The sequence below is a fragment of the Ostrea edulis genome, chromosome 4 (genome assembly GCF_947568905.1).
Source record: "Ostrea edulis chromosome 4, xbOstEdul1.1, whole genome shotgun sequence".
NCBI classification, from domain to species: domain Eukaryota; kingdom Metazoa; phylum Mollusca; class Bivalvia; order Ostreida; family Ostreidae; genus Ostrea; species Ostrea edulis.
In genome coordinates, this window is record NC_079167.1 from 56,911,153 (window position 1) to 56,932,401 (window position 21,249).

General features: G+C 33.7%; 1 protein-coding gene across 1 annotated transcript; it reads right to left on the reverse strand.

Moving 5' to 3' along the window:
* Positions 1 to 1,186: 1,186 nt before the first annotated feature.
* LOC125670592 (GPI mannosyltransferase 3-like) lies at positions 1,187 to 18,901 on the reverse strand. The gene is made up of 8 exons (XM_048905834.2): positions 18,817 to 18,901; positions 10,949 to 11,299; positions 10,433 to 10,550; positions 10,000 to 10,226; positions 8,963 to 9,121; positions 6,607 to 6,864; positions 5,732 to 6,259; positions 1,187 to 5,127 (listed from the first exon to the last, which is right to left on the reverse strand). The coding sequence occupies exons 1-8, from the start codon at positions 18,837 to 18,839 to the stop codon at positions 4,833 to 4,835; spliced, it is 1,959 nt and encodes a 652-aa protein (XP_048761791.1). The 5' UTR covers positions 18,840 to 18,901; the 3' UTR covers positions 1,187 to 4,832.
* Positions 18,902 to 21,249: the final 2,348 nt, after the last annotated feature.

Sequence of the window (21,249 nt, forward strand, 5' to 3'; positions counted from 1 at the left end):
TATGTTCATGTCTGTTTACATCATGACACCCCTAGGTCTTTTAGAGGTTACAGGAAGGATTTAAATTTTACATTGGAATACACAGAAATTTAAAAAAAAATTCATCTCAAAAACCACAGGAATAAAAGTCAAATTAATATACAAGCATCCTCATATAGTGTAGATTCATGTTTGTTCACACCATGACGCCCCACAATATGTCAAAACATGCAAACATCATCCTGTTGTGTAGATTTAAGTTGGCTGAGTGGTTAGAGCATCACGCTCAAAATCACACGGCCTCTCACCTCTGGTCGACGCGGGTTCGAATCCCACTCGCACCGGTAAGTGAGAAAGTTTCCCAGTTTACCTGCAGAAGGTCGGTGGTCTCTTCCCTGATACATTGTATCTGGGTTCTCTCTTCCACCAATAAAAACTGGGCACCACCAAATAACTGAAAAATTGTTGAGTGTGGTGGAAAACATCAATCAATCAACCAATCACGGCCATGGTGAGGTACAAACGAGGTGCTAAATTTTACATAGGGAAATTGTTTTATCTTCTCATTAACCATAATGGAAGGGTACAATGTGTCAAATTTTTGTGTCCTCGTGTAGTGTAGATTCATACCAATGCTCCAGTGATTAGGGTGAGGCCAGAGTAGGGGGGTTAATGTAGGATTTTTTTTTTAAATCCTCTTCTAGAGTACAAGGCTACATGTACAATTTGTCCAATGATAAACAAGTCTTTATGCAGAGTAGATTCTTTGTTCACACCACAGGATGAAGCCAGAATTGAGATATGCTTTAAATGGGTAAATGCAATCACTCTGGTGAGCAATGTGGCCCATGGCCCTGTTGATTTCAAGTGACCTTGGTCCTCAGCAAATGACCTTTGGTCAGGATCATGACACACCATGTGGTCCTAATGAGACAACCTTTAAGCCAAGTATAATGTTTGTTTAATGTTTTTATGTCCCATTCAAGAATTTTTCATTCATATAGAAATGTCACTATATAGCTGAAGATAAAGTGCAACAAATTTTGACCTATGGCCATACCAGCTGCAATTCTGTCTGTAAAGTTAAATATAAGACTCCGAACAGGACGCACGATTCTCATTTTACAATGAAAATGACATGGCGGAATGAACTTCTATATAATCATTTCATCTTTTCCTTGGACTTTCAATCATATTACAATAGACATGAAATTTATACTATTTTATTCATTCTGCACTACAAGTAATGTATTTATATTGCACAACTACAAGTAATGTATTCATATTGCACAACTACGAGAAGCACTGATGTGCAGTGTTTTTTGCTCAATGTGATCACAGAAAATGGCTGCCTGTATATGACAAAAATAAGTCTTGATTAACACTGATTACTTTTATAAAAATCATTTACTTGCATTGCTTTGCATTTTCTATATTTAAAAATATCTGAACATATATTTTTTTTTAAAATGGTACCAGTATTGTATACATGCAACTGTACTAGGAAAACTTCACCAATGTTGTATTTCTATCCATTTCACTTTATCCCTTTGTGAGTGAATATATATTAAGTGGACAAGCTAACAAAAGCTGTATAATTTTAAAGATGAAAAAAAAAAAAAAAAAGAGAATTGTTGGCAAATCTTAAATTCGGTAAAAACCATTTTTTAAAATTTTACGGTAAAAATTTCCCAGTATACAGTATTTTTCATGGTTTATTCAAACAAATCTTGTCATTTTCTAAGACAAGGTCCATACACAGTGGAACTCGTAATACAACTTGATCATAGATTTATCTTGAGGCAGAACAGAATGAAAAACAATTAATTTCGAATGCCTCAAATATATTTGTTAGACACATGTACATACAAAAGTTGCATCAGGTATTAAAGAATTTGCGGTTCAAATGTCCCGGTGGTTTAGCAATTAAGATTCAAACGTAACAAACATTTCATACAAAACATGTTATCAAAATGCTACATCATTGCACATTTATAATGCATATCAAGTGCATGTATTATATAATAGCACAAGAGTTATACAGTACATGTAAATGAAAAATTCTATGAAACATGTTTTAGCAGCGATTCTTTCTTGAAAAAGCTGTAAGGTTTTATACTCTGTCAGCATTTTGAACCAAAAACTTAATTTCAATAAATGTTTGTAATTGAACTTTATTTCATAAACATGGAGTAACTTTAATGTGAATTGATATTTTTACCTTTGGCATATCTTTAGATAATGCATATGTGGTACATGTAACAATATGAATTTTGTTCACAAAGATTGATTTGGGAAGAGGAAAATGATACAAAAATGTGCACGTTTACATTTTTTTATCCGAAAACAGTTGAATAGTTTTGACATTTTATCTTACGATTTCAGGTGTCCTACCAATAAATATGAAATTCTATAGGGTAGTACATGTATATAAATGTTTACAAACTAATTAAGTATATGCAGGTTTTTAGATTATCCAAAATTTTAAATACTGAGTAAATGTCATATTATACTCATCATGATGACAGTTTGAAAGATTATCAGAAAAGACAAATTATTTAGATTTTCTTCTTAAAAGGATTCATCTGATCCAACCTCCCTAACCAAGACCTGAATTAGGGTATCTGACCATCTCCTCTTGGAAAGGACTAAATTATTTACTTAAGAAAAGATGCATTTCACTTGCCCTTGCTAAATCAACTTTTCACATAAATATTATTCATGAAAACTTTCAATTTACATGTCATCTTGTTTGTCATTGATTAAAATAATGCATTCATACACACAAATCCTAATTCATATTTAAACATTTGTATCTAATTTCCGAGAATGTTAATCAATAAACTAAAGTATCAATACAAAAATAACAATGAAAATATTGATTGTGCATCACTCCAGTGTTAACTCCATATTCGATATCTTCATACATGTATAGAGCAGTACTAGGAAATTTATCAGCAAAAAATAGCTCTCAACATTGCTCCAAATGATGCAAAACTTATGTGACAACAATGGCACAAAATGAAAAGGGATACAAACATTTTAGTAAAAATCAATGTCATTAATCTACCTTCATTGAGAGAAAAAGTTTCGATGCAACACATATTTTCAAATATATGTACTAGTATACTAATATATACAAAAAAATAAAGTGACCCAAAACATTACATAACTTCATAAAACCACCTCATTGTATCTTGGTTTTTCAATCTTATTAAAAATAAAATTCATTAAAGATCTTAAGCAGGTATAACACACCAATCAAAATTGTCAGAAATATAAACTATATCGGATAGGTATACCTTTAATAATGTTTTTTAACAGAGTTTCCCCAAACCCTGTAGCACTAACAAAAATCACCAGCAGTTCGGTTAGGTTACATGAATGTTTATGTATACACTGTAAACTCTAAAATATTCAAGATTTTACTTTTTGCTTCTTTTTTTTTTGCACTGGAAGTGATCCAAATATTCCTCACCATTATTTCAATGTCCTGTATTCACACCAGAATAAGATTAGTCCAGAAGTTCAATGTCTTTGTTACCAATTGTGCTGGACCATGTATAGGTATACTAACCTTTAACAGACATACAGATTGTCTTCCCCAGTAGGTTAGGTTGTCATCCTATTAGATTGTCTGCAAGAAACCTCTAAATTCCAGTTCAAGTAGACCTTCTGTGAAAGGCAGGTGGTTAAATTTTGAGGCATATCTGGATACTGATGCTAGGATGATGGACAATGATTCTGGTAATACTGAATGGAGGTTCAGGATGTTTGTAATTTTTTTTTTCTTACCTTGGTAGCACAGTGGTTAGTAAAAACCATGGATATGTAGTCATGCCAAAAGAATACTTTCATGTAGTGTATCCCCCCTCCCAAATAACCCAATTCTATTTTGAAATTCATGTGCATAGATATACATGTGTATTCTGTGCTTGTCTTTCATGTTAAAGAGTACATGTATTATCCATCTAGAAAGGACTTTAATAAAAACAGCAACTATTTGATATATTTGATGAACCAATACTGCCTTTCTGTTGATGTTGAAGTAAAGTATATTTTTGTCAATTTGAAGTGACCATATTATATAACTGTAGATTCTCCCCAAAAGAGAACTGGGAATTTTGAGTTATAGAACATTGGATTACACCTTTATACACATGCATATCTACCACTGGTCCTGCACAATATCTATTCTAGAAATATCTTGATATACATATTTGTAGTTTAAAGGGACTGGTTCACGATTTTTGATAAAAATATTTTTCATTTTTGATGGTAAACATTAGAAATATAACTCATTTAATGTTGACTGCCAAAATTTTGACCTTCTGAATGCAAGAATGAAAGCAATATTTTAGCCTTAAATGTGTTATGTAAACAAAGACTTGAGTCTTTTTATGTAAACAAACAAGTGAAATATTGATTTTGTAATTTAATGCATCTTAATTTTGCATAGTCACAAATTCTAACTTTTAGATGACACACTTCACCCCAAAAATGCTTGAAATGTGAGATATAATAATACTTAGATCGATATCCGTTTCTTTTGAAAATTTCGTAACAATAGCATACCGTAATCTTTGTTTACATAACAAATAATAAACTCTCTAAAATGAGTTTCTGTGATGATGTATAACCTTAATTATCATGTGAAATCTTTCAAACACATTAGACAGTAGATTTTGATCATTAAAAGTGAAAAACAAAATTTTGGGTAAAATCATGAATCAGTCCCTTTAATACACCTTTTCCAGGTGGGTAAAACACATCACAGTATTCATCCAAAATAATTTATAACCTTGTTTTAAAAATATCACTAGAAAAATATCAATATAAATATCAATTCATTATCACCTACAGCTAACGAGCACAGTGTTCCCTACCCTCCCATCCGGGAGATGTGTGTGGAAAAAAGTCCCACAGTGATTGTACCCTGTCTGGGTCAGAAACTGTGAAATGTCCAACTTCAATCTGTCAAAGTACACAATATGACTAGGTGGGGATTTCCCTTGAAAGTGGTATTCTTTCTTCAGCCAGTGCAGAGGATCATTGTAGAAATCATCAGCCTCATCTATGTAGTGCTCCTTCTTGGAGAGGTTTGGTTCACAAGTCAAGAATCTCATGGAGACATTTCTGTGTAGATAACTACAAAAATATGCCAAAGAATACGATATTAGTAAACATGATAAAACTTTTTAAAAAGTTTTTTATTATACACCCATCTTTGGATGGGTCGTATTATGGTACATCAATGTATGTAGATCCATCTGTTTACCTAACCAGGTTTTCCACACTGTTTTCTGTTATGCTTTAACATATTGAAGTGAAACTTGCTGTATACCTTTCTTATGGAAAAGTCAGATCACACTGGATTTTTGTAGTGGTTTGTCCACTTTTGCAAGAGTTAAGCCCCTTTATATGAAATTAAGTTTTCTTATAATTCCAATCTAATAGTATTACATATATTCAATAATCAAGCCTTCTGATTGGTTGATAAGCTAGCTCCTCAAGAGTTTACACTTCAATACACTTTGTTTACTTCAGATCTAGATCTGATGGGATCTATCGCTCTACGCGCCGAGCAAAGGCCTAAATTTTGCAGCCCTTCACCGGTATTGGTGACGTCTCCATATGAGTGAAAAATTTTCAAAGGAACGTTAAACAATATATGACCAACCAACCAGTAATCTACATTTAATTTAACTTACAGTTATATGATCCAGTATTCACAATTTATGTCACACTTTACCTGTAATAAGGTGTTGAGTGGCACGGCATGAGAAATAATACATCCATATTTTTCTCAAAGCTCTCATCGTACAGAAATTTCATGACAACTACCGTCCCTCTTTGGTGAATGAGACCAAAATATACAGCAGCTGGAATATTGACAACAAGGAACACCATCACAAGTATCCAAGCTTTCATCAGATTGCTTTTGTGCTTCATTTCCTGAGCAATCTGAGGGTTGACATTAGACTCCTCTTCACTGGTTTGAAATTTTGTTGTTGTACTCTCTACATTTCCAAGAATGTCTCTAGTCTCTGTACTTTCTGAGTGCTTTGTATGATCTGGCCCAGGTTCCTGAGTTTCAGCTGGTGTGTGACCCTGTTCACCGCTGTCACATTTTACATTGTTTTCAGTATTTTTTGTGGCCTTGTGTTTCTTTTTCTTCAGGCGAGGCTTCTTGCACAAGGTTTGGAAGAAAACGCCACAATAATGCATTGATATGGGTAGAATTTGTAGCAAGAACCTGAATTCTTTGTGGGCTAGGAAACTGTTAAAAAAATGGTAACATTTACCTACATGAACAAATACTGATGACATAAGTCATAAAAATCATGCCTAGTAGTAGTTCTCAATTCTGGCTATGTAAAGGTAACTTTATCATATCATGTATTCATTTTATACATCTAGTTGTGTGTGTTTATCAATACACACACACACACACACCCACATTTGAAAACATTAATTACATGTAACAATGTTTGGCTTTCCATTTATTATCCAATAACTGTGGGGTATACAAGCTCACTTTACCAGCAGCTTAGAAACTCAAAGCTCTACAATAAAAGATATTTGGCTCAATCAATTTTAATACATGCTATGGACTCCATATCTTACCTGTAAATAAATATATTCCATATGATCAACATCAGCAGCACTTTGTTTTTTGCATACCACCCACCAATCAGAAATGGGATCAGATGGGTGGCCATGATGACTGGGTAGCCCTGTGTAATGTACCAGTGCCAGGGGTGACTGCCATAGAAAGCCGAGCCTCCATGAAGAACATTGAACTCCAGGAAGTTGTACTGAACTAGTATCCAGTCACCATAGAAAATCCTGTCAACCAGTATACTTACTAGCAGGAGGACAGACCTGTCAATCATAAAGCATAGCTGAATAAAGCGCCACATGAAAACCATTTATCAATCCATCACTGTTATCGTTACTTGATAGCTCTATTTCCAAAGGCAAAATAACAATAACATTAACATCAAAGAAAAACCATCCTTTTGAGCACCCTTACCCCTATAAACACCTCCTGGGACTTTTTCCAACTCTCAAAAAGCTCCACGTTTAGATACAGTACGACTTACCTTACATTGGTAATAGCTACTATATCTTTGTGTTGTGTATTTACTATGTTGTTTTGATGATTTGAAAATAATAAATCAAGGAATAAGATAGAGCAGATTATATCATAAAGAAAAATATAACAATAACTCATTTAGAATTTAATATCTATTCAAACATTTCTCAAAATCAACATTTCACAGGAAATATTTCAATACAAAGTTCTAAATAATCCCCCTCTAATTTTCTAAGTACCTGGGGCACTCAATAGGATGAATAAGATATGCAATGTTTGTTGCAATATTGAACCATTGGTGATTTTGATATAACTGGTTTATTAATCAAAATTTACATTTGTCAATTTCATCTCCCACTAAAAAGATAAATACATACATGTACTACACTACTCCTCTGTAAAATTCATCATCATTGATCGACACAGGTAATACAAATGGATTAAATCTATCAATTTGCTTCCTCAGTACAATATCATATTTCTATTTTTGACAGTTATAGGGCGAAAAATTCTTCATGTAAAAATATATCCAAGTAAAATTACTTTAAGATTTATGATAATTCATTAGACTCATTTCACTAAGGAGACGTTTGCAGCCCACAAATACTGCCCAGTGATTATGAATTCATTGTGAAGGAGAACAAACATTTTTAACAACTCTCTTGTCTTGTGTGATTGAGGACACGGTGTATTTGTAAAGTAAAAGTGTTTCGTATGATACCAAGTCCTCCTCCATCAGGGCTGACCATGATTTGTGGTAGAGATAAGGTGACTTCTGTTCAACCTCAATTAATGATGATTTTTTAAAACAACAATATACTAATGTTCGAAAATCAACACCTCATTCTGAACTTTTTTCGTACAAGACTGTAGAAACTTTAGAAGATAGTGGTTGGAATGAAATAAACAGTATATCTAAGTGTTATATTTCTCCTCAATATTCTACACATCATACAGTCAAAGCCTGTACTCCACACATCATCATTTAGTTACAGAACTGTAGCTCTCGGAAAAAAATATTGGGACAGATCTACAGTTCTTCAGCTAATTATCATTATTAACCAATAATGCAATACCCATGAATTGAAACAGACAAGGTTTCACAGAAGCTACTGACTTTCATAAAAATGGACAATTCTAAATCCAAAAGCATATGTACCAGGCCTGGGGTCAATTATATAGCAATGTAATGCATTACATTACTATTACTTAGAAAATTTGACATTACCATTACCATTACTCCTATTTTGAAATGTAATGTTACATTACACATCACTTGAGAGTGCATTACATCACATTACATAACATACTGATATCAAAGAAATGGCAGAAAAATTATTTCTTTATAATGATTTATGAATTTTAATATAAGGTAACATAAGCACACAAAATATTCATTAATGTTAGAAAATGCATCTAAGTTATTCATTGCATTTTATTGTCATCAATGTTTTAAAAGTTTCATCTTTCAAAGAACATCTGTCTGGTCTTTTGTTTATAAGGTCTTAGAGTCAATCACTAATACAATGAATTAATCCAAACCTCCAAAATATCATCAAATTAATATTTGTAAATGTAATGGAATGTAATGTGCAATGCAGTGTATTTTCTACAAGTAATGCATTACATTACCATTACTTGTAATGCAAAAATGGCCCATTACACATTACACTGAAATTGGCTGTCATTACCATTACACATTACCATCACACATTACCATTACCCCAGGCCTGATATGTACGTGTTTCACTTTGATTCTCCAAATCTCTGTGAGAGCAAACAATGATAACTTTTCCCTCTCATAAAAACATTTGACATGGATTTTTAACTTGCCTGGTGTTCACCTCATTGGCTCCCAATCACATGAGCTTATAATCTACTAACCCATACTGGAGATAAACTTTGATGGTTTTCCACAGTTTAGAAACATTCAGCTGCATGTGCCATGAGCACATAAGTACCCAGGTAACAGCAGCTGTTGGTCTTATCAGCACTGACAGGACAGCCAGAGTCACAAACTTCCAGGCACTGGATTTCTTCCCACTGTAATCATAATGACATTAACTAATCAGCATGTTTCAACTAGAATACTTGTATCTAAATTATAGAACACAATGGTTGACTCCTACAATTTGAAAATTTAAATTTAAGTTACAAAATAAGTGGTAAATTTTAAACTTTACATCCATATCACAAGAGACATTCTTAAAGCATAATCAAATTCATTGATTGAGTGTAAGATGTTTTTTGCCAATTTGGTAATATTTCAGTTTTGATACAAATTTAATAAAACTGTGGATTGGTTCTGGAGTTTCAAATTTCCTGTGGTACTCTGCAATGGGCCTATTATTTTTCATACCCCTGAGACTTTTTGCATGCCAAGGGGATTAAGATTTAGACAAAGGACCACCATTTTAACATTCCCATCTGACAAACCAGAGTAATCTTAAAAGTTTCCAATTTATCAACCAAAAATGGTAAGTATACAAATTTAACCCGAAAGGACAAAAATGCAGCGGGCCAGACTGGGATTCGAACCCAGGCCCCGAGTCTCCAGTAGGTGCTTTATTAACTGCGCTATCTGGCCACTGGCAATTGTACCTGGCTGACCACTACATTCCTCCCTCCTTAAATGTCTTAACACTTGAAGACACACAACCCAGATTCTTTTATGACCATGGCAGGACTTTGACCTGCACATCCAAGGGTAGTTAAAGGCACCAAATGTAACTGAAAAGGAGAAAATGCAATGGACCAGACAGAGATTCGAACCTGGGCCCCCTGAATCTCCAGTCAGGTGCTCTACCAACTGAGCTATCTGGTCACCAGAGATTTAACCCAGTCTGGTCCGTTGCATTTTCTCCATTCTTGTTACACAATATTTACTAACTAGCATAGGTGGGTTCACTACATGTACTTACTCTCTTATATTTGGCCATGGGAAGTAATACAATGCAGCTGTAACCAACACAGATTCCATGGAGTTTGTCAGCGTTCTGGTGCAGCAGTAAAGAGTAAACCAGGAGGTGATCTGACAAAACAAGGTCCACTGAGCTGTAGCTCGGTCTGATAGCTTCCAGCTGAGCTTGTACAGATATAAATCACCCCAAGCTGCTATCACTCCCTGTAGGATCCTAGGTAACTTTATCTAAAAAATGAATAAATTATACCACATTCATGTACAGAAGAACTAATCAAAATACCCCTACTGTACATGATTAGCATGATATGCATGCATTTTATAAACTTAATCTATAACTTCTTCTTTGCAACTGACTTAAATTGAGATTCAAAAAAGTTTTGCCCATGAAAAACTTTCCTTTGATATACACATACTATGATAGTTTTTCTTACCAATAGTAATCTGTGGTCTAAACCAAGTAGAGCCAGAAACTTATACAAAACTGCAAACATCGAAGGATACAGATATGTTCGTAAACCATGTATCCACTCCCACGTCAGATATCCATAACTAAAGTGAAAATAAACAAAGGAAAATTACAAATGTTCAAATGGATTCGCTTGTGGTTATATATCCCAAAGGTCCTAAAAGTTGAAAAGCGTGACTTATTTCCTATCAAGCATATTTTCTACTCATACTTTTATTAAGTTTGAATATTTGAGTTTTAATTCACAGAATATTCATAGAATTTTTCGAGATGCAGATTTATTGATGCAACAGAATGAAATACACATCTGATGATACTTGAAGATTCTATGCTTAACCACTGTTCTATGACATCATGTGATTTGCTATCAATAAAGCTAGTAAGAAAGTTCTCAGAATTCATAATGCAAACCAATGATTTTCCCTGATGAGAATTTTGCTTTATATCAAAGTGTTTATTTCCATGTACTAAATTTCCTCACCTGAATACCATATTATGTGAAACTTCTAAGGACTGCCAGTACTCATCTGGTACATAAGATGTCTGGATAAAGAGAGCATTTACAATTCGTAGGGCTATCAGGCCACTGAACAGCTTTTTCTCTGATGACATGATCATCTTAATGATTGATGGGCCTAAAATTTCATCATCAAATAAATAACCCTCCTCTTCTTCTTTGTTGTAAATCGTCTCATCTTCAGGGAGGTTGGCGGCATTAACCTTTGTACTGTTCCTAGCCTGGTCAAGTTCTTCTGGTGCATGTTTCATTTTACGCCTACGAATGGTAGCTGCACCTTTTCCATCTTTTGTCATCTTTGTGTTTTTCAAAACCCTGAAATGTATAAAATGTACATCACATGTGCATTCATAATAGCAAGAGCAGTAAGTACACGAAACTAGAGATGTGTAGTATTTCATTCTTTACACATCAGAAAAGTTCAATGGTCATCAATATCAAATCCTCATCAGAAAAGGAAAGTATTGTTTATGGATGTATCTCCTTTTATCTCTTCCCCTGAAACTTTCAGCATTTGAAGATGTCACAGGATGAATCGCTGAATTTTCCAGTAAAGATTTTCTACATTTAAACAAAGATTAAGTTATACTTATCTAATAAATGTATATGATATATGTTCAGAGAAATGCGAACCAGGTTTCAGTTGTGAAATGTTAAAAAGTATATCCACACTACCCCTTTTTGAACAACATTTTAAAAAACAAGAGGCCTATGGGCCACAGAGCTCACCTGAGTCACCTTGGCCCTGCCATTGTTCAGCTGTTATGATTTTAAAGATTTTTTTTATCAATCTTTATTCCCATGAAAAATTTTGACCCCATTTTGTGGCCCCAACCAAGCCCCAAAGGATCACAACTTAACTGAAAATGAATTAACATAGCATAGAGATACCTCAACACAAATATGACTAACATGATCTTGCTGTTCTGGATAACACCAAGGTCAAAAGGTCATTGATAATGGTATGATTTGAAGACCTTGCCATAAGAAACTGTTATACAAAATATGAAGGTATAGATCTTAAATAGTTCAGGAGATATTCAATAGGTTAGATTTTTATCAAAAGTAGGTCGAACTTCCAGGTCAAGGTCAAGCTTCACAAAATAATAAGGTCTTGCCATAAAGAACCTGCATACAATATATGAAAGTCTTACCTTCTATAGTTCAGGAGATATTTGATAGTTTTTTGTGGGTTTTTTTAAGTAGGTCAAACTCCAAGGTCAAAAGACCAAACACTATTGTGTACAAATTTTGCCATAAAAAAAAAAAATATAAAATATGAAAGCTATACCTAAAATAGTTCTACATATATTTAATAGGTTATGTTTTCTTAAATGTAGATCAAACTCCAAGTTCAAAGTCACAGGGTCAAAGATCATGATATCAAATGAAAGGTCTTGTCATAAGAAATATATATATATATATATATATATATATATATATATATATATATATATACAAGATATGAAAGATCTACCTTAAATAGTTCAGGAGATATCAAATAGGTAAGATTTTTATTTAAAGTAGGTCAGACTTGTGACCTAGACCTGGAAGTTTGTTGAAGATCACACACCATTGCATCACATGAAAGGTCTTTCGTAAAAAATGTATATTCAAAATATGAAAGCCTTAGATTAAATAGTTCAAGAGATCTTTTATAAGATGTTCCCCATACATCACCACAAACCACTTTGATCCCCCTTGTGGCCCCACCCTACCCCTGGGGGGCCATGCTTTGAACAAACTTGAATCTGCTCTATATCAGAAAGCTTTCATGTAAGTTTTAACTTTTCTGGCCCAGTGGTTCTTGAGAAGATTTTTAAAGATTTTCCCTATATACCCACATGTAAAACTTTGATCCCCCATTGTGGCCTCATCCTACCCCCAGAGAACATGATTTGAACAGAGTTGAATTTGCACTATGTAAGGAAGCTTTCATGTAAATTTCAACTTTTCTGACCCAGTGGTTCTTGAGAAGAAGATTTTTAAAGATTTTCCCTATATAATTGCACGTAAAACTTTGATCCCCTATTCTGGCCCAAGCCTACACCAAGGGGTCATGATTTGAACAAACTTAAATCTGCATTATGTCAGGAAGCTTTCATGTACATTTGAACTTTTCTGGTCCAGTGGTTCTTAAGATTTTTAAATGACCCTACCCTATTTTTGCGATTTATCTCCCCTTTGAAGGGGGATGACCCTTCATTTGATTAAACTTGAAAGCCCTTCACCCAAAGATGCTTTTTGTCAAGTTTAGTTAAAATTGGCCCAGTGGTTCTAATGTGTAAAGTTTACAGACAGACAGACAGACGACAGACAACAGGTGATTAGAAAAGTTCACTTGAGCTTTCAGCTCAGGTGAGCTAAAAAAAATCTCAAACTTAACGTAGTTCCACCCTCCTGTGACGTCATAAGATTTTGCAAAGTCAACGATTTAATAAGATTTATGCATGACAGGAACATAAATTTTGTTGAAATCTTTTTCAATAGTTATTATAAAAAAATTTGTTAACCATAAAATATTTCAAAATTCTTAAGTTATATATGAATAATCAATTATTATATGTTTCAAAATATTGAATCCAAGGGCAATAACTATGTTTTCATTAAATTATTTATCAAGTCCATTATGCAATAGATTTTCTTTATGTTTCACAAACATTTTGTATATTTTTCAAAGAAACAGTTTCATGAAATTGTTATGAATACTATTTTATCGTTTCAACCAGTTTTTGTGAAATTTTGAAAATGCTGTTTAAGGAAAATTGCAGTTTTCTGACGCTGATAAAAAAAAAAAATTAATACCGCAAAATACTTATTTTATCATTTTCATTTGTTACAAAGATATATTATTTGAAGAACCAACAATCAAATATAAGATTGAACCTATAAAATTCTAGAGGGGTGGAATTACCTTAAGTTTGAGTTTTCTTCAATTTGAGCAGTCAAAAGTTGGGTATATAAATTCTCAGACTTAGGTCCAAGTTTCGACTTCAGTTCTTTTTGAGAAATTGAGGTCTGGTCCTTGATATTAATTAATACCTAACAAGAGTACCACAAACGGTACATAATACGCCCGTGAAAATGCTTACTTAGGATGTTTTTCTTACACCATAATTTGTAGAACTATGCCTCAGGTAGTATAAGCCATCATCAGGCTGTGACATACTTTCTTCGTATAATATGAATAAAGGGTCTTAGCTTAAAACTGTGACAGGAGGTAGATAGACAAACCAAGAGTTCTCTTTATAAGATATTTCCCCAAATTCAACCAAGTTCAACAACCCGTAGATATTCAAAATGTCAAGGAAAATTTAAAAAATTTGAGAATCAAAATACTTTCACTATGCACATCTACAATTTATTTACAAATACCCTAGCTTCTAAACTGTGAGAGGAGTTACAAGGACAAACCATGTTCTTTATTTAATAATAATATATTGGACTAAGTTCAACAACCTGCAATTTTCTTAAGAATTGAAGAAAATCAAATCCTTGCCACATGCACATCTTCAATATCCATACAAACACTCTGTAAAACAAGATGGTCCTCGCTTGAAAATTGTGGGAAGAGTTTGCCTGATCCTCGCTTGAAAATTGTGGGAAGAGTTTGCCGCACAAAATTATGTACCCCCCATATACATGTAACAATGATTCTCAAATAAAGGAGCAAAACTTTTGCAAGAGAGGTCAAAATGGATCAAAATTGCAACATGATCTAGAGTGATCATGAAAGAACCTACATAGCAAGTTTCAGCTTGATATGTGACAGAGAAATAAAATTAGAAACAGAAAACCCAGAACGGACGGACATACAGACATCGCTTTACTATAATACGTCCTGTCTAAAGACTGGTATATAAAAAACTGTGTTAATCAGGGTTCTACATCATTTAAAATTTTACTGTGTTGCAGACTGTGCGCGAAGCATTTAATGACATTTAGAATAGACTGCATGCAAAGTGCCTCACGACCCTTTTTGCTTTCGATAATGTACCATATATCATATCATAAACATATAATATGAACTATCATATAAAAAACAAAAACAAAAAAAAACAAGAGGTCTAAGGGCCTAGAATCGCTCTTCTGATAAATTGTACAACCCCACCATTTCTATTCTTAGCCTCTTAGTATTCTAAATCTTTAGTTAAATCCTAAGAATTCAAAAAAAGTAGGTCAATGTGACCTACTTTTTGGTTTACACATTTTGAGAACCCAAGAAATATCAACTGACAAAGTTTGATGATTTTAAGCCAATTAGTATCTGAATATTGAAATATAGCTGTCAAATTCCAATCGTAGGTCATGGTGACCTACTTTTTGGTCAGCGAACTCCGAACATGCAAGACCCATCAACTGACAAAGTTTGATGACTGTTAAGGTCAAATAGTATCTGAAATATATAAATATAGCCGTCCAATTCCAAAAGTAGGTCAAGTTGACCTACTTTTTGGTCAAAACCCTTTGAACATGCAAGACCCATCAACTGACAAAGTTTGATGACTGTAGGTCAAATAGTATCTGAAATATATAAATATAGCCGTCAAATTCCAAAAGTAGGTCAAGGTGACCTACTTTTTGGTCGACACACTCCATAGACTCAAGATGCATCAACTGTCAAAGTTTGATGATTGTAGGTCAAATAGTGTCTGAAATATAGTAATTTAGCTGTCAAATACCAAAAGTAGGTCATGGTGACCTACTTTTTGGTCAACACAAACTGAAGACTGAAGACGCATCAACTGACAAAGTTTGATGATCCTAGGTTTTACAGTGCCCAAAATATGCATCTAAAATTGAAAATGTGAAATTTGAATATCTGCAAAATTCAAAAAGTAGGTCACTGTGACCTACTTTTTTTATAAATATGTTTCAAGGCCTCAAGATGCATCAACTTACAAGATTTGATGATTCTAAACCTCTCGGTATTTGAAATAACAACTTAAAATATATCTATAAATGATAAGCCATAAAATTCAGAAAGTAGGTCACGGTGACCTATTTTTCAGTTGACGCATTTCAAGGTCCCATGATCCACCAACTGACAAGTTTTGATGATCATAGGCTTCAAAGTGTCCAAGATATGCATCAAAATTAATTTTAAAATAAATACCTGCAAAATTCAAAAAGTAGGTCACCGTGACCTACTTTTGAGACAACTTGACACAAGGTCTTAAGATGCATCAACTGTCAAAATTTGATGATCCTAGTCCTTATAATGACTAAAATATCAAAGATTTAAGGAAATATAAATTTAGGTCAACTTTGAAGTGACTTTGAGACCACGCCCTTTGCCCCAGGGTAATGCCTTGAACAATTTTTAATCTACAACATATCCTCATCCTTATGTGTAAGTTTGGTGATAATCTGTCCAGTGGTTCTTGAGAAGAAGATTTTTTAGCAACCACTACTTTTGTTTGTATTTTCCTTATTATCTCCCCTTGTTAAAGGGTCACATCCCTCTATTTAGTATGTATGAAAGCCCTTGGGCCAATGATACCCTGTAACAAATTTGAAAAAAATTGGCCAAGGGGTTCTTGAGTTATAGCCCTTTTTCTAAAAAGTTTACGCACACCGCACAAATGGCCATAGCATTAGCTCTTTGAGCCTTCGGCTCAGAAGAGCTAAAAAACCATACACACACAGATTTGACATTTCAATAGTTTATATATGGTGCAAATTTTAAACATTAATCAATCTTGGTCTAGAAATTTTCCACAAAACAATATAAATTGTAATACTTGTATTGATTTTATTGTAATTTTACAAATATCAGCAAAAATTTACAGCCACATTACGAAAATGGCTCTTTTCATGTCTCCTTTGAGATCCCTCCCTGTATGTACTAAGGATACACAGAGGTGCACCATATTTGACTGTTCTTGCCCGGTATGATGCTTGAACTCTTGACAGAGTTTACTAAACATTCCTACCTAAAAGACATTACATGTTTTCAATACTGTTGTAGGTCAATCTATCTAGTTTATTTTTCTTTTTTAATATTTAGATAAAATTATTTTAAATTACATAATTAAAGTACACCAAATCAATTATATCTAACGCTTAATAGTGGTTCAATACATTAAATTTACTCTCTTTTTCTGAAAAAAAACCCCCATCAAGTACCTTTATCTGACACAATTTTAAGTTCTTGTGATGTGTATTTCAGTAACCAGACCTCTTAAAATTCAGGCGGTGAAATAAATTTTAAGGGCTTGAAATGGCAGCATTGTCTTCTGTCAACGCAGGCCTATCATTTTCCTTATGTCTTTTCCCTTCCCCAAGATCATCATTTTCATTCTCATCTTTGAAACAAAATAACATGGTTAAAATTCATTGTTTCGATGATGATTCTGAACAAAGTAACATGCTCTATATCAGTATATTACTAAGTGAATATCGATGATCTATTTTAACAATTCAAAATCAAGTGGCTAGTGCTGTTCCATTCACACCTACTTAATTATACCGTGTATTGTATCTGGGAAGGTGTACTGAATTATGTAATATCACCACTCTGAGACATGGAACAATGTCCCTCGCTATCAAAACACAATCGTACTCAAGTCCAGTTTAATATACTAGTCTCATTGCCCTAGTTTTGTTCAAGATCGGCACAGATCTTACTATGTTGTTATTTTTTTCTTTGTCGCGTATTGTGTCGCACACATTGTAGTCACTGTGTCGGGCAAAAATTGTACCGTGTCAGAGCAACCAGTAAAAATGCTGATGAAGAACCCTGGTTGATATGATGTCACAGTGCATTGTTTACAATGACTGTGTTATATTTCCTGTGTTAAATGAAGAGGAGGATCAAATGCCTAAAGTCATGTTGCATGATGTAAAATATAATTTGATCATCTGTATGCAAATGTACAAAAACATCTAAACAAGCAATCTTAAACTGTAACATCACATGCTTTACCAAGTTTAGCATCAGTGGACCCTTTTCCAGTTTCATATGAAAACCAACTAAAGAAATATTTGATACTTGGATGTTACTGGACGTTTAACAACAGAGATTTGATACATAATATATATTCAAGTGACTATTTCTAATAAATTTACCGAACTTTACTGTCAGAATATGATTGATTTACACACTTAGGATACGCCAATGTCACCATTTCATGTTTCGTCGGTCCAACAGTCACACCGTTAAACATATTAGAATAACAGTGTGAAAAGGAGTCTTTATACATAACTTCCATTTGCACACATACACACACAAATAAATCAATAAAAAGGACTAGATTTTTTAAATTATTATTACCAAGGATATCTGTTTACATTTATTAAAACGATGTGCGTAAATTCGCCGAACGTAACGCATTCACGCAACACCGAGCTTTGCTGGGAACTTTATAATGCTTATCAAATGGCATCAAGAGGATAAAGATGTATAAGCAATTAAAACGTATACAATTGCAGTATTTGTTATGCCTTTTACCAATATCATGACAACATACCTTTCTTCACCTTTCGCGTAGCAATGACCAGATTATTACTACCAAAATCGATCATATGGCATGCTCTTCAGTTCTTTCCAAGTGATCATTTTTAAATAATCAATAATAAACACTAATTCTGCTAAAGATCAGTACAATAGTTGTATTGATCGATTTGCACAGTTTACATTCAATGTTAAAGTAACTTTTACTGTGTACTTCTTTTTTTTCTGTTATGCCAAACGCTTGTTTGACATGAACACTATAAAATAAAATATAAACGAAAAGATAGCCTTTTCCCGAATTATATACAATAATATTAAAACTTTGTATGATGTTTCGTAACTTAATAAATGTTTCTAGACGAAATATTAAACTAACCATTGCAAATTTTTGTTGGGCATCTGGTATCGACACCTAGTTAGGCCTAGTCACTTCAGTATCTCAATATTGCGGCAATCTCTCAATCAATCTCTACCCAGAGTTGTCGTTCCCTGCTCTCACTTTTTTTTAATGTACACATGATACACCTTTTTTAAAACCTCGAAAAAAGCGGATTTTGGTGGTGGATTTTATTTATATAATTTATTATTCGGACACAAATCATGCAAAACTTCAATTTTTTTATTCGGGAACAAATAATACAAAACTTCAATATCTGACAACCGAGCCCCTGTGAATTGTTATCGATGCAAGTTGTTTCGGCCTTTTTACAGTTCGGCCCTAGGTTCGTTCGGCCTCAAGTTTTTTCGGCCTCTTGTCGTTTCGGCCTCAGATACCTAGTCGTTTCGACCCAAGTTTCGTAAGCGACAAAATACCGACAATGTGATGTTGTTTTTTTGTTAATATAGATGTGTAATGAATTTATGCTATTGTTGTTTGTTGAATGGAAGCTGTTCGAGTGTAAGCTTTTGAGAGGTAGGCCTAGTGTTAGAAAAGATTATAAAATATATGCAAAATTGTTCAAATTTTCTTTTCCATGATGCTTAGCAAATTGTGATACCATGATGATTGTGAATAGCTTTTGAAATCATCAAGGCAAACTTTTTAACATCGAAATATAATGATTTCTTAACTTTGTGCCGTAAAATTTCAATTTAGCATTTGACATGTGATTTCACCGCAAAACCTATAGATATTAAAAATCACTTTGAAATCATGTGAAGAAACTACAAACAACTGTGTATTTTTTGTTAGTATATTTATAAAAATTAGCTACAATTTAAGTGATACTACACTAAGCTTATTCAAAAAGGCATTTTTTCAATGAAATATATTTAGTGAAAAAATAAACAATTATGACTCATGGCCAGGTACTGTTCCTGTAAACTGATGTGTTATTTGCGTAGTTAGTGTATGTTAGGTTCAGTTAGTAATTTTACGGGTGAATACAATGATGTTGATAATAAAATCTACAGTACAGACCACGAGTATTCCCCAACACACGGTGTAAAATGTCCGTGAACACGATGTATGTGTATTTCGAATACACAAGAAGACTGCCTTGTCTAAAAAGTTAGTCCCTGATACCCACCGTGAGATCAGTGGCGAATTTAAGGGGGGCAGCCGGCGTCCCACCACCCATAAATTTTCAAATTTAAGGTAAATCGTGGTATCTTGTTTAGAAAAAATGTAATAAACGATTAAAAAAGCAATAATTTCTTTCTTTCCCAGCCGGGAATATCTATCAGACATTCATATTATGAATTATTTTTTACCATAAATGTAACGTGTTCAACTTTGTATACAAATAAAGAAGTCGATCAACAGAAACACGAGTGATTAATTCTAAAATCTTATTTACAAGTTTTGATGAATATTAATGAGTCAAGTATCATGGAAAATTATTTAACCATACTAAACTGACACAGAGAACTAAAAACTTGATTGTAATGTGCACGAGGTCCGCGTGCTTGAATGCTTGAAATTCGGTCACGGCCTCCCGGGAAGCTGATTCACACTTTTACGCATGGAAATATGTTACAAAATTGTTGTACATGTACATTGTATGTCCAATTCTTCGGTTTTGTAAATTAATGATTGACCACACAATTAGCTGTGCGTCAATTTTCAATTTAAGGACATAGGATACCCAACAACATTTGCTGTAGAATTTTGTAATACTATTTATAAGGGTTTAAAATATTCAATGATAACCGATGTGATTTCTCTCTCTCTCTCTCTCTCTCTCTCTCTCTCTCTCTCTCTCTCTCCTTTCTAGCCGACCAAACTTATGAAGTGTGAGGACGTCCTCACAATGTGTAGAAGATAATACACACATATATTATTATTATTGAGAAAAGAAGACATTCAGTCAAGTCGCAGATCAGGCAGACGGTAAACGTTTCTTCATACAAATGTCTTGAACCTCAACTTGTCATTACGCACATGATGGATCCACAGTTTACATAGTCTTTATGACTTGGTTGAGTCGCGAATTTCGAGAAAAAAAACTTTTTTCACATCCCCCCCTTCGCATTAGTGCGGTAATTAACTGTTTGCTAGGAATGCATCAATCTATTTATTCCTAAGATCTACCACATGCACATCTTTGATGATCTCACAGGTGCTTGGGTTCAGGACCCCCCCCCCCCCCCCCCTTCGAATAAGCTACATGAGTTGATTTAATTAATTTTTGTTGAAAATATTACTAATGCATGTCAACAACGTCTTGCATACCCATAAAGTCCAAAATACATGTAATTCAAAATAAGCCCTTTAGAAAAATACCCTCACTGATTATTATAAGTTCTGTTATAATAACCAGTGAGGGTATTATTTTTTTAAAGGGCTTATTTTGAATTATTTTGGACT